We start from the raw sequence: 13,019 nt of genomic DNA on the forward strand, positions 1-13,019 counted from the left end.
CAGCAGGGGAGTCTGGACATGCTGCCTGGACTGGAGGTACAACACTGACTACTGACAGGGAGTTATTTAGACCACACCTGTCTAAACACTGGTCTGTCTGTCTGTCTGCCTCTCTCTCTCTGTCCCTCTGTCTGTCTATCTGTCTGCCTGCCTGCCTGTCTGTCTGCCTCTCTCTCTCTGTCCCTCTCTCTGCCTGTCTGTCTGCCTCTCTCTCTCTGTTCCTCTGTCTGTCTGTCTGTCTGCCTGCCTGCCTGTCTGTCTGCCTCTCTCTCTCTGTCCCTCTCTCTGTCTGCCTGTCTGTCTCTCTCTGTGTCTCCGGCTGTCCCAGGTGCTCCATCTGAGTCACAACAACATCTCTCAGATAGACAGTTCTGCCCTGGCTCCTCTCTACAGTCTGGCTGTTCTCGCTCTGGAGGGAAACAATCTGCATCACCTGAAGTTTAAAACATTCATCAGTCTGCACACGACAGCTACACACATCCAGCTGTCAGGTGTGCGCTGTCACTGCTGTCAGCATTTTCTAATGCTCACAATATGAATATATTTATTCACTTTTTCAGAGTTGGTATTCCGTCCATCTGCTGTCACGGTCACACCTCTTTCAGAAAATTACTGACAATTTTCCAGATTTGAATTTTGATGTGATGATGCCTTCAAGTGTCAGAGATTGGTGGAAGCTCGTAGTATTCTGCATGTGTTCTGCATCCAGAGACTTCAAGGTGAACTAGGTTTTCGTAGAACGCTTGTATCTTTCTGCCAAATTACTCAAACTGGACTTAAATAAACCTTCCCCTCCTGAGTTACAGTGTTGAATAACAGCCAGCTGTTTTTACAAAACATCATGATGTCACTGTGAAATTGGGCTTTCACATAAAATGTCACCATTTTAGCTTTAAACATTAGTATCAAGCCATCCATGCATCCAACCTTTTATTATCACATTTATGCCTATAGCATTTCAGAGTCACCTACTGTACTAACTGCTCTGTGGTGGAAGCTGGAGAACCTGGTGTGCGTTAAAAGAAATATAACTTCATCACTTCTGGCCAATAATATGTTTTGTGAAGTCACAGTCGCCTCAACTTGAGTTCACCTTCGAATAATTTTGTATCGTTTTGCAGACAATATATGAACAGTTAGTACTGAATAACACTGAATGAACAAAACATGACAAGAGCTGTGTGACTGTGTGACCAAGCGGCCATATTGTCGTAGTTGTCAAACACCACAACATTTACTTTGTGTTGACCTTTGTTCTTTTTCTCCATTGACTCTTCCTGGTGTTCTACCAGGGAACCCATGGAGCTGTGACTGCGAACTACACCGTGTCTTCAGCAAGATCCTGTATGTTCGCCACCTCCACATCGACGACTATAGGAACGTGACGTGCCAGGATCCGCCGCAGCTGGCCGGGGCCTCGCTGGCCTGGGTGGACAGCCAGCTGTGCATCGCTGAGACTGCCACTGTGCTCGTCATCACCATTACCGTGCTGGTCACTGTGGTGGCGGCTCTGGTGATGGCTGAGAGGAACAGGAAGAGGAACCATGGAAAGAACTGGGACACTGAGTCTCAGAATCAAACTCAGAGCTCCTGAACAATAGAAGCCTGGATTATAAGATGTGAGGCAGGGGGGACAAGGCCTATCAGCGTGGAGACTGTAGAAAGAACTCCTCGGAGTCTCCAGCAATAGGAATATTTAAGATGGCTGCCATGGATGGACAATTACTTGAAAGGGCGAATTCCCTTTTTCCTGTGAAGAGAGAATATTGTTTGACAGGAAGACAAGCACACTGTGTAGTTTGGGTTTGGTCATGTTTTCACTTTACTGTATATTTTCCAGACTATCTATCTATCTTCTACCGCTGTTTTGTCTCCGGGTCGGGGGGTGCTGGAGCCAATCCCAGCTCACAATGGGTGAGGGCGGGTTCACCCTGGACAGGTCAGCAGTCCATCACAGGGGAAACACACAGAGACAGACAGAGACCAACAACCACTCACACTCAGACTTACAGACAATTTAGAGTCCCAAGTTAACCCAAACATGATGAATTTGGACGGTGGGAGGAAACCCACACAGACATGGGGAGAACATGCAAACTCTGCACAGAAAGGCCCCAGGCCGGGAACCAAACCCACAACCTTCTTATTGTGGGGCGACAGTACTAACCCGACCTTTAAACTCCTATGTGGAACATGTTAATGCTTTCTCTATTTACAATTTAAGTAAATTCATGCTGTGTGTGTTCTTTTCTGTCTCTGAGTGTTTGGGAGAGACAGACTGAAATCCAACAGAGGAGTCCAGACTTTTAGTCCAAAAACATTCAAAAGTGTTTGATTGCACATGAAGGAAGGATGGGACTTCGGCCTTGAACACTGTACTACCCAGGAAACGTAATAATATAAGGGAGATACGACTTCCATCTCCTTTTTCCCCAGCAGCCTGTTTCTCTTCAGTTGTTGCTTTGTTCTTCTCTGTATCTTTTTGTCTGTATTGTTATTTTCTGATATTATTACAGCTTGGCAGTCATTGCATAGTTGGTCAGAATGAGCATATGGCTCTTGACACGGCAGTGGATTAGTGCTGGACTGTTGGGGAGAAGAGACACTCCTATTGAGGTTAGAGATGTCGAGATGATTACGGCTGGATTGAAATCCCCTCATTAAATTTGTGTTAGGGAGTATGAAACAGGCAGACAGAAGCCAGACAGGCCTGACAGCAGACTATTTCTCTGTCACGCGTAATAATATTTACACATTAACTGAGATTCTTTTTCAAATGTCTGAATTTATTCAGAGAAAACTGACAAAAATCTCCAAATAACTATTTTTTCAGTTGAACTTGAAGCTCAGCCCAACATTTAAATCATCACATATGAACTGGCAGATTCAACAGCAAATAGTAACTAACTGACATATTTATTGCAAAAACAAAAACAAATCAACAACAATAAAACACTCTTAGTTTGTTCCTGTTATCTGATATTGATTTATTTGTGCATTTTTTTACCCTCCCTTATCTGTTTGGAGATACAGTTTTGGTATACAGGTTGACATATGGCTCAGTGACTGTCCAAATTTTATCCATCTGGTTAAATAAAGTTTGGAAAGAGCCGTGTTAAATTATTTAATCTCATTTATGTGTGCAGAAAGCCAACAGTAGGTCATTCTGCTTTGCCAGTAGGAGTCTTGCATGTAAATATATTGAGCTGTAGCTGAGAGAAGCTGAACTCGGCTGATTAGTGTTAGAAGGGTTGCGGTTGCATGGGCCTTTGCATGGAACAAATAAATCAATACTAAAATGAATAAATAAAGCTATGAAATGAAAATTGTAGATTTCAAACAATTTAGTTTTGTTTGCTGAGTTTATTTTTTCATATGCATTTCATTATTTATTTCATTTTGACATTTATGGCATTCCAAAGAGAAAATTGAAGTGCTTTTTTTCAGCATAGGAATAAATGTGGATGTCCTCCTTAATACAACCACCACTTTCAGTCCATTGCAGTCTATTCCACCCGACTCTGAGAGAACACATGACACGTGACAAATTTCACTCCATTCATGTGAGCAGGAAGATATAAAGACTCCTCAATACTTAAGACTGATTAAACCACACTGGATTGGGAACGCTGAAATACGGTGTCAGAAGAGAATCAGGAAGTTATGCAGTCATAGAGATTGTAACGCTAAAAGCTGAAGGCTCTGACCACATCATGAATCAGTGAAGACAAATTCGACCTCTCTGTCCTTAGATAATAGGTTTTAAAGCTGAACAGAGCGGACTAGAACAGCAGGGATTAGCGGGAGATTCACGTCACAGCCACTGGCTGACAGCCGGGATATTTCAGATAAGTCACTGGTGGTGGGTGAGGGGGGATGGGTGAGCCATTTCTCTTATTTGGTGGATGGAGAGAGAAAATGATCTCTGGTGAACATGACTTTTCCACTCCTGAAGCCTTCTGTTTCTGCTGCTCTGCTGGGAGGAGCTAAAATGTACTGAGCACTGTGTAAATGCAACATGAATTGGTTTGACATTGCGCTAATGGACACAAAGTGGTACGGCAACAAAATACCAAAGCAAAGCAGGAGGCTCCTCATAATTTGTGTTCACTAATATGCCAGTGAGTATCTATCTCACCTCACCTTGTAAGTTGAAAACCAGTTTTAATGCTTGAACATGATACCGACCATTTTCCTGGCATGGCAGCAGAGTGGGACGTGCCTGTCAGATTAAAAATATATAGAATTGTTCTTCTTTCTTTTCACCTTTTGCAACTACCTGTTATTTGTTCCCAATTAGTGCAGTTGACTGCAGATGCTGAGCAAGAGGTGAACTGAAAGAACTGCCACTGGTGTGATGGCACCAACAGTCCAGCAGATGGAGAGAGGACATTTAGCTGAATGCTAAAGACAGAAGACGGTAACATAACTGCATTAAGACATCCCACCTCTGTTATACACCTCATAATAAATCATTCAGTTTCCCACCATACTCACCAATGCTCAGTTTGGTTGGGGTTTTTTTTCTGATTGATTTTATGTATGAACGGGAGACTGGAATGCCCTGTTTAACCTCTGTGTGGCTCATTTGGCCTCACGCTGCAGTTCACCGCCTCCGAAGGAACACTTCACCGACAGACAGGCTTCAAAACACAGAAACCTTTTCTCTCTCGTGGATGAGTTTGTATTGTTTGTGGCAGAAAATGTATACAGAGGCTCTTTTTGACATGATTTCAGAATAGAAAAAAATAACTTTTTAAATCCCTGACTCAGTGTTTTACATAGTAGCTCATAATTTCATAACTCCTTTTGGCTTAATACATCAAAAATAATCATCTCATGATTCATAGTTTCTGACAGAAGGGAATTCATAGGTTGTGCTGTAAACTTTTATAATGAAGTCCCTTCCTGTGGACAGATCCGGGTTTGGTGTTCAGGCTGCAGCAGATGATAGTGAACAGCTGCTGGGTCACAGCGTGGCTTCCGTTAACACGGAAACAGCATTCTCCTGCGGGCATGTGCTTTTGCAAAGTTGCAGGTGTCGATCGCAAAGGTTGCGGTGAAGTGAGAGATTGCCCTTCCATTGTTTCTCTGGTGCAGAGAACAACCTGCGGCTTCCTCTGTGACCACATCCTCTGCTCTGCCTTCGCTGTCAACGCCTCCACTGGCTTTCACGGCCCGTTTTTGTTCTTCACGATGAAAACACTTAACTCCTTATGGTACTGATGAGGACAGGCAAAACAATGTGTACATGTGGAATGTGCTCATCAATAATGAGATGAATGGAGGATAATTCAAATGGATGTGTGAAATGGTAGATTAATTTAGATCTGGTTTGGATGTGAATAGAAATTGATTAGATAAACCATGATTGCTGAAATGACCCAGCTGGGACTTAGTGAATGGGAATAGGCATCAGAAAGAAAGAGCAGATTTGTGATAAGCAAACAGTTAAAACCCTGTAATGTGGTATATGCAGTGAATTCCTAACATCAGAGCGGCTCTCATCTCGCAGGTGCAGAGATCAGCATTTGCTTTCCTGCAGCAGAAATGTCTCAGCTTCCGAAATGAAAGAAAGAAACAGTTTGTTAAACAGGTTTATTGAGCATAAAGCAGTCCCCAAGCACTTACATGAACAGCATCACCATCTATCTTGGAACTTTTCACCAAATGATTTGTGCAGGATGTGATTGAGAGCGAAGGCATTTCAACATACACACTTTTAGAATTGGATTCACACACACCAGGAGAAGCACCTCGCTCATTCGGCTCCACCTTCACTTGTTCTGCCTTTCAGATGAACCCTAAGCAGGAGACAGAGAGAGGACATTTGCAGAAACGGATCTGTTGTATTAATTAAAGCCTACAGCCCGCAGGCTGCCAGATGTGAAGGTATCATTTGACAACCATACTGTGCATGCGCCGGTGGAAAGCAAGCATGTGGCCGAAGTATGGGCCGGATCTATTCTGCTGTCTGGGTAACGTGGTCAGTCTGTAACGTCAGCGGGACACTTCTAAACCACTTTTAAACTGATCGCTTAAATTTCATGTCAGAGGAACATATTTAGAAATTAGCCCTGTTTGTTTTTTGTCATGTTTAGTGCTTTTGAACTTGGTTTTTGCCTCCATTCTACTGTTCATTACATACACTGGTCTCCAGCTCCTCAATGTGAACGAAACAAGCACAGCGGTCCCCCCACTGTTACTGTGGGAATGAATAATGTCTCAGCTGACTGACCTGAAACTTCCACACCAAGAGTATCACAAAGACTCCATAGATGCAGCTCTTGGCGATCAACACAGTGTAGGACAGTTTGGCGTTGCACGAGATCCTCAGATATCGCTCTGCCAAAAAATGGAGCAGTCAGCGGCATGTTTCAACAGTGCTGACAGTTTGAGCTGTCTAAGATCACACAAAAATACATTTACCTCTCTGTATTTGTGGGGCTGACAGGAAGAGAAGGGAGATAAAGGCTTTGTCAGTACATCAGCAATAATTGGTGTCTTTGTCAACAGCTTTAGATTTTCTCAAGTTGCCATTGAACAAACCTTCAGCACCGCTGATCCAGCTTGACCTGTACACAGTGTTGTTTCCATCGAAGAAGCTGACAGTGCAAGTAAAGTTGCGATGAGGGGAGTACCACAGTTTGAATGGGACCCTCAGCCTGCTGGTGATGTGATACGTCCCCCCAGTCCGCCGGGCAGCCCTGTCAGTTGTCACGCCATTGTTGACGACCTCCCCGTCGACCTGCCAGAACACATTCACGTGGTCTGGGTAGAAGTCCGACGCCACACAAACCAAGGTCTTGTTGGGCAGTTTCTTGTTATTTCTGTCCAGACACTCTTTGTCTGAAGCCCCCAGAACTTTGACTGTAGGGGGGGTGACGGTAAGGTTTGTTTCTGTGGGGATGAAAGACAAGAGCAAAACAGTTGGAACAGTCAGGCATTTTTATTTACTTTCTTGGCGACAGATAGATTGACTCTCACATCAACATGCATGTAAAGCAAGCAGCCAAAGACTTGATGCAACAATTTTACAGCTGTTTACCTGTAAACATATTTATTAAGCAAGAGTAATTCTCTCAAGAGATCAACTTTGGAGTTTCTGGTTCCTAAAGTTCTCTTTCTTTGTTGTGTGCTGAACTATACTGGCAGCAGCATATTTACAGCACACACCTTAGAAGAAGCATTTGGAGTCCTTAAACCAAATTTTGTTTGCGAAGAGGAATACTCATGATGCAAATTGGAAAAGCATTCAGAGCTGTTACGTATAACAATCGATAAAATAAAAACAACTTAATCAGAAAAATAAAAACAAAACAAAAAAACCCACAACCAAAAACAAATTTACTGTGACTTATATTAATATTAAAATTACACACAATAAGTGACCTTGAACTGAACATTTTTTATGTAAAAATGGCAAACTGAAAGAAATGTATTGCTATAAATGATAAAACATCATTTTTAGAGAAATTAGTTGAAATCTATATATATCAAAGACAACTTAACCTGTTTATTTAAATAAGGCTTATGAGAAAATGAAGCACCAAGACATTACAAAGTGAGACCTGTAGACTAAACTGAGGTCATACTACTGTACATGTAACTAGTAGTAATCTGTCCGACACATTATATAAACAAACCTAAATTCAAGTTGGATTCATTCAACATAGCTAAGCAACTTTGACTGCAGTTGCAGAGTTAAATAAGCTCTCTTCTACTAACAAGGACTAACAAGTCAACTGGAACTAGCTTAAGGAGATAAATGCATTTACTGCATCTAAAACAACAGTATAATGTTACAGAGTGGTCAGTTCGGTTTATTCTTACCTAAGACGGTCAGTTTAGTCCCAGCTCCAAATTGAGCCTCAGCGAAGGAGCACAGAGCTCTGAGATGGTGATAAAACTCCAGTATTTCTCTCTGCTGTGTATCCAGCTCTGTCAGTGTAACTTACTCCTACTGTCAGCTGAAGGACCAATTTAGAAAAATCGACCTGTCGTTTGGTTTCGTGTTCTATGTTAATTTAAATATAGATTGTTGTCGATTTCTTACCTAAAACAGTTTATATGGTTCCTCCAGCAATGAGCACTGAAAACATCACAGTGACTAAACTGTTGTTGAGTCAAAATAAAGTCAAAAGAAGTTCCAAAAGAAGTCAAAAAGAACCACAAAGGCCAGAGAATCAAAGTTGTCTACAAACTCCTGTTCTGGTTGGTTATTACAGTGATTTCTGTACAGTGATACAGTTTCCTCTGCCACCAATAATCTTTACATAGTTTCTCTGTTTTTCTGACAATCCAGAGATGTTTCACAATGCAATCTAAAACACTGAACACTTGTAATCACCCCTTCACACATTAGGATCAGCACTTATCAGAATTCACCTTTTCCTGAAACTGTAAACACGACTTACCTTTATCAGTCAGTTTAGTTCCACTTCCAAAAACATTACTGTAGCTCAAGTCCAGACTACCCAGATGAGTGGATAAAAGCTGTTAACTATATTTTATTCTTTCCATATGGAATTCTGTCCAAAAGTTAAGTTTTGCCGTCCTCACTAACATTTTGAACATGAGAGGTTTTTGTACGGCACTTCTATTACACTGTATCACTGTGGTCCCCTGTCCCCACAGTGAAAAAACACTACACAAAAACCTGACTTCTCCGAGCTCCTCTCAGGGCCTCCTCATATCTCAGCCTCCATCTCTCTCTGTCTGCATGTTGGAGCGCTGACAGATGTCTGAGGTGAGCTCCATGCCTCCTGATTGATGCTATTTCTGTGATGGCTAAAACAAGAAGAAGAGGGAAAAAGAAAACCTCGTTCCAGAAGGTGCAGGAAGTGATGTCTTTTCTGGCCACACCTCTTTTTCTTCTCAGTTATAAACAAATAAGGTTACCTGAAAGACATGATGCTGTGTTTATGGTGCCAATCGCAATATTTCCTCTTGAGTGGGTGTCTTTTTTCCCAGAGGATGATTCAGAATAACCTCCTGGCCAATCTGGATCCCTCATCAAGGTAATTATATCAATCTGAAGTGTAGAAAGATTAAAAAGATATTTCTGCTCCACAGACTTTGTTCATGGAGATGGAGGTGAGGGTTGAAGGTACAATTCTGGGGAGAAGACAATAAATTTTCCTGTGAAATAAACACAACTTGTGTCCATGTTGACAACTGAATGTACTTTCATAATTTTGGCATTTATACATTGGCATTAAGAATCTAAAAATACTTTGGTATGTTACAGGTGGCACTAATACTTTTGATCCAGTTTCTTCTATGATAAATAGAATAATTATTATTGAAAGTGATGAAATAATTATCAATTATATTATTTTATATGTAATTTTTTATATGTATATATTTATATACATGCATGCGTGCTGTTATTTCTTGACGTTATTACACGTCAAGAAATAAAGCAAAGGAAAGTTTAGTTGCAAATACAACTGTTTTAAGCACCACTACGTTTGATAAAGTTGGGATTCAGATCAAGTCAAATTGAATTTACTTGTGTAGTGCCAAATCAATATCCCTCCAAGAGCAAACACTTGGCAACTGTGGCAAGTAAAGCTTCATTTGAGACGCAGAGGCCCTGGGCAGAACTGGGCTCAGGGGAGGGCGGCCATCTGCCTCGACTGGTTGGACTGAGAGAGGGAGAAATGGGGGGGCAGCAAGAGAAGCAGAGGCAGAGAGACACAGTGAGAACGAGCCTGAAGGAGAGGAGGGGGGACTTGGTAGAGAGATGGAGGTTACAAGGGAAGTGAGTAGCGGTGAGTAATGACAACTAAAGGTAACTACTGCAGCAGCAGCTACTGAGCAGGGCCATGAAGAGGGGACGGGGACAGGGGGGACAAAACACAGACTACAGGAGGAAACAAACAGACATGCACTGCTGTAATGCATATGAGAGAAGGAGCAGCAGTCTAGGTCGATAGCAGCTCAGCTATTGATGCTGTAATGTTTTCATGTCTATCATAAATGTGAATCCATGGTTTTTAAATCCTGTTGTCAAAATCCAATCTTTGATTCTTCCATTTCTTCTTTCCTTTCATAGCTGCTCCATTCAAGTATCAGATCCTTTATAAAAATACAGTAACATAATTAGACTCATATTTAAACTTTAGACTGTATCCTTTCCCTAAATGACGCAACTTTATGGTGTAATACAAAATCTAACCTGCAGAGGTCAGTGTATGATTATGTTTTAAACATGCTCTTCCCTTCCAGTCCCTTCACCGTCAGAAATATCTTCTTTGGCAGAATAATTGTCAGAAAAAGAAGACCCTCTGATCTAAATGATGTGTGTGTAGAGAGGTGTGCAGATCAGCTTTGTGGTAAAAGAGAAGCTGTCTGTTACTTCATGATATTTAGAAATATTGTGAATACACACATTTTCTTTGATGAGTGAAACTAATCTATGCAGACTTCATCAAATACTCTCATTGTTAATCACTACTATTATTTTATTTTTTTGCCATTTGACCCCACTGCTGATATTTACCAATGCACATTTGGTGTCATCGATGTGTATAGTTGGTAATATAATAATGAGAAAAAAAAATGAATTCCAAAAATTTTCGAGTTATCTCCGTTTTGTTGTTCATTTGCATCATCCTGTCAGAGAGAGAGAGAAAAAAAAAGTTTCTTTATTCAAAGTGTCCGTAATTTATTCACTCACCCATTTTCTTAACACACAGACAGACAGAGATGAGCAACCATAGTTTATGCTCTGGACTTCAGAGCTTCATGGTCCGAACATTCATAGTGTCAGAGTCCCACATTTTCGGATTCAGGGACAGATGGATTTTTGTGTCCTCCCTGATGGACAAAGGGAAACGTCAACCCTACCTTTGGACCGTTTGGATAAATATCACAGATGCAGATCTAACAAAGAGAAATACTTTAGATCTGGTAAATAAAGCCAATCCTGGCCAGGTGCTTTCCTCGAGGGGACTGTGTGGACTAAATCTGACTGTACTTCTCACCGTTCATTATCACATCAGTTTGGACAATATTGCCCACTGCACTTGCAGTAATGCAGCCCCATGCAGTAACACAATAATACTTTTCCACTGATCTTCGTGGGTTTTAGCACATCTTAGCTTTTTCACCCAATGTAGCTGCCAGATGCTGATCTACGGCCTTGCTAGACTTTTTCTGATCTCTCAGAAAATAATATTTTCATCAAATTTCATCCAAATCAAAGTCTTCTTGGCCTTCCAGTCCTTTTTAAGAATGACCTTGCTGATGTAAACATTATAATTTTTTTGTCTGCTAAATTCAGTGACCTTTTCAATGTAATGATGCAACTGAAAAGCTGTTAAAAAGATATTAATTATTTATATATATATATATATATATTTATATAATTAATTATTAATTAAAAAGATATTAGTAATCTTAGTCTAATCTTAGTAATGAATTCGACTCATACAGTGCCCAAGAATGTCTTGCACAGATCTGGTATAATTCAGGTATTATCCGTGACATTGATCAGGGCTGCATTCCATTTAGGTTTACGAGAGACAGTTCCTCCTCGTGTAAAGTGAGGTCACATTATATACCTGCTGCTTTAACCTATAGAAGCTGAAAATGAAGATAAAAAAGAAGTTTGTTTTTTTGTAATTTTAATGAAGCAAACAGGACAGACTCACTGTGAATGTACCTTCAAACTGCATTAAACAATCCAAGTGGTTTAATGCTGGTGTGTTAATTTCTACCGGATCTTAGTGGTTTTTGTTTGAAAGAAGAGCTGTTTTCATCACTGTGGTACCTTGCTGCACCAAAGTAATCTGCGCTGTGTTCGGGGTGTTTCAGGCTGAGGATATGAAGATACGCTGTGCTCTCTCCATCACCGCTCAGGCTGAATTGGTGTCTAAATGATGGTTCAACATTTGAATGTTTATAATACATGTAGCCAATCAGCTTCAGGGCAGTTTCTCCTTTTGAGCGCTGATACCAAAGAATAGTGTTACAGTGGGTGATTTTGTGCGTGCACATTAATTTGACTTCATCATTGACCGGCTTCACGAGCTCGGCTGGTGCCTGCTGCACTACTTGACTGGACGCCACTCCTGTAGAGATAAAGAACAGGCTTTACTGCAGGTCTCAGACCTAGAGAGGACATGTGAATTTAAAATAAACGATGACACAATTTTAAGTAATTAAATAAACTGAATTAGAATTAATAAAGCCATTAGATTAAATGTATAAACGTTGTAAAAGGTGGGAAAATGATACAAAACAAGGTAATGAACAGCCCACTCTCTCTGCGGAGAGATAAATCTATAGTATAAAAGAGGCATGGCTGTTTTACCGTTGATCCAGATGATAGGTATGAAGAGATGATACCAGATCATGTTGAAGCGGAAGACTGACTGTCTACCTGCACACTAAAACTCTCTCGGTCTCATTGTGTGCCCTTGTCTGACAGCGTTTCCTCTTCATCCCCTCCCACTGGTAAGCTGAGTGTACAAGTGTTCATGTGGTTTGCTCCAGGTGTGCGGGGTTTTTGTAGAGGCGCTTGAAACGTTTTATCATGGTGAGAAGCCGCACAGAAATAATGGCCGCTCTCTCTGGGATGCTGCAGTTTGAAGAGATGAAGCAAGGCCTTGCTTTTACCATCTCCACTGACTTTGAGTCTACTTTGATATGGGATTTCTACAGTTTGAATGGTATTATATCTTGTAAGAGCAATTTGCTTTAATGAAGCGCCTTCCACCGAGCGATGAAACCACACAACTGTGTTAGACATGCTGATGTTGTGTTCACAGGTCAGTGTGATGTTAGCATCTGTGTTGCTGATCACGTCAGCTGGAGTCAGATGAACATTATTATTTGGTGATGTCCCTGTCGAAAGAAACAGAAAATATAGAACGTTAATTTGGCTGAAGTCACATGATCACATTCACAGCACTTTGGCATTAATGTACCTTTGATCCAGGACAGTTGGATGACGATTGCAAAGGAAAGGATTTTTATGTTGAGCATCACCTCTGCTGAGGGACCAGAGT

The 13,019-nt window shown here is 41.2% G+C and overlaps 1 protein-coding gene across 1 annotated transcript; it reads right to left on the reverse strand.

Moving 5' to 3' along the window:
* Positions 1-5,583: 5,583 nt before the first annotated feature.
* On the reverse strand, positions 5,584-12,403 carry LOC115047266 (immunoglobulin lambda-1 light chain-like). Its single transcript, XM_029508074.1, has 7 exons — positions 12,323-12,403; positions 11,780-12,080; positions 7,834-7,892; positions 6,550-6,900; positions 6,430-6,447; positions 6,239-6,345; positions 5,584-5,804 (listed from the first exon to the last, which is right to left on the reverse strand). Exons 1-7 carry the CDS (start codon positions 12,363-12,365, stop codon positions 5,778-5,780), a joined length of 906 nt encoding a protein of 301 aa, XP_029363934.1. The 5' UTR covers positions 12,366-12,403; the 3' UTR covers positions 5,584-5,777.
* Positions 12,404-13,019: the final 616 nt, after the last annotated feature.

Source organism: Echeneis naucrates, chromosome 8, assembly GCF_900963305.1.
Source record: "Echeneis naucrates chromosome 8, fEcheNa1.1, whole genome shotgun sequence".
Lineage (NCBI taxonomy): Eukaryota > Metazoa > Chordata > Actinopteri > Carangiformes > Echeneidae > Echeneis > Echeneis naucrates.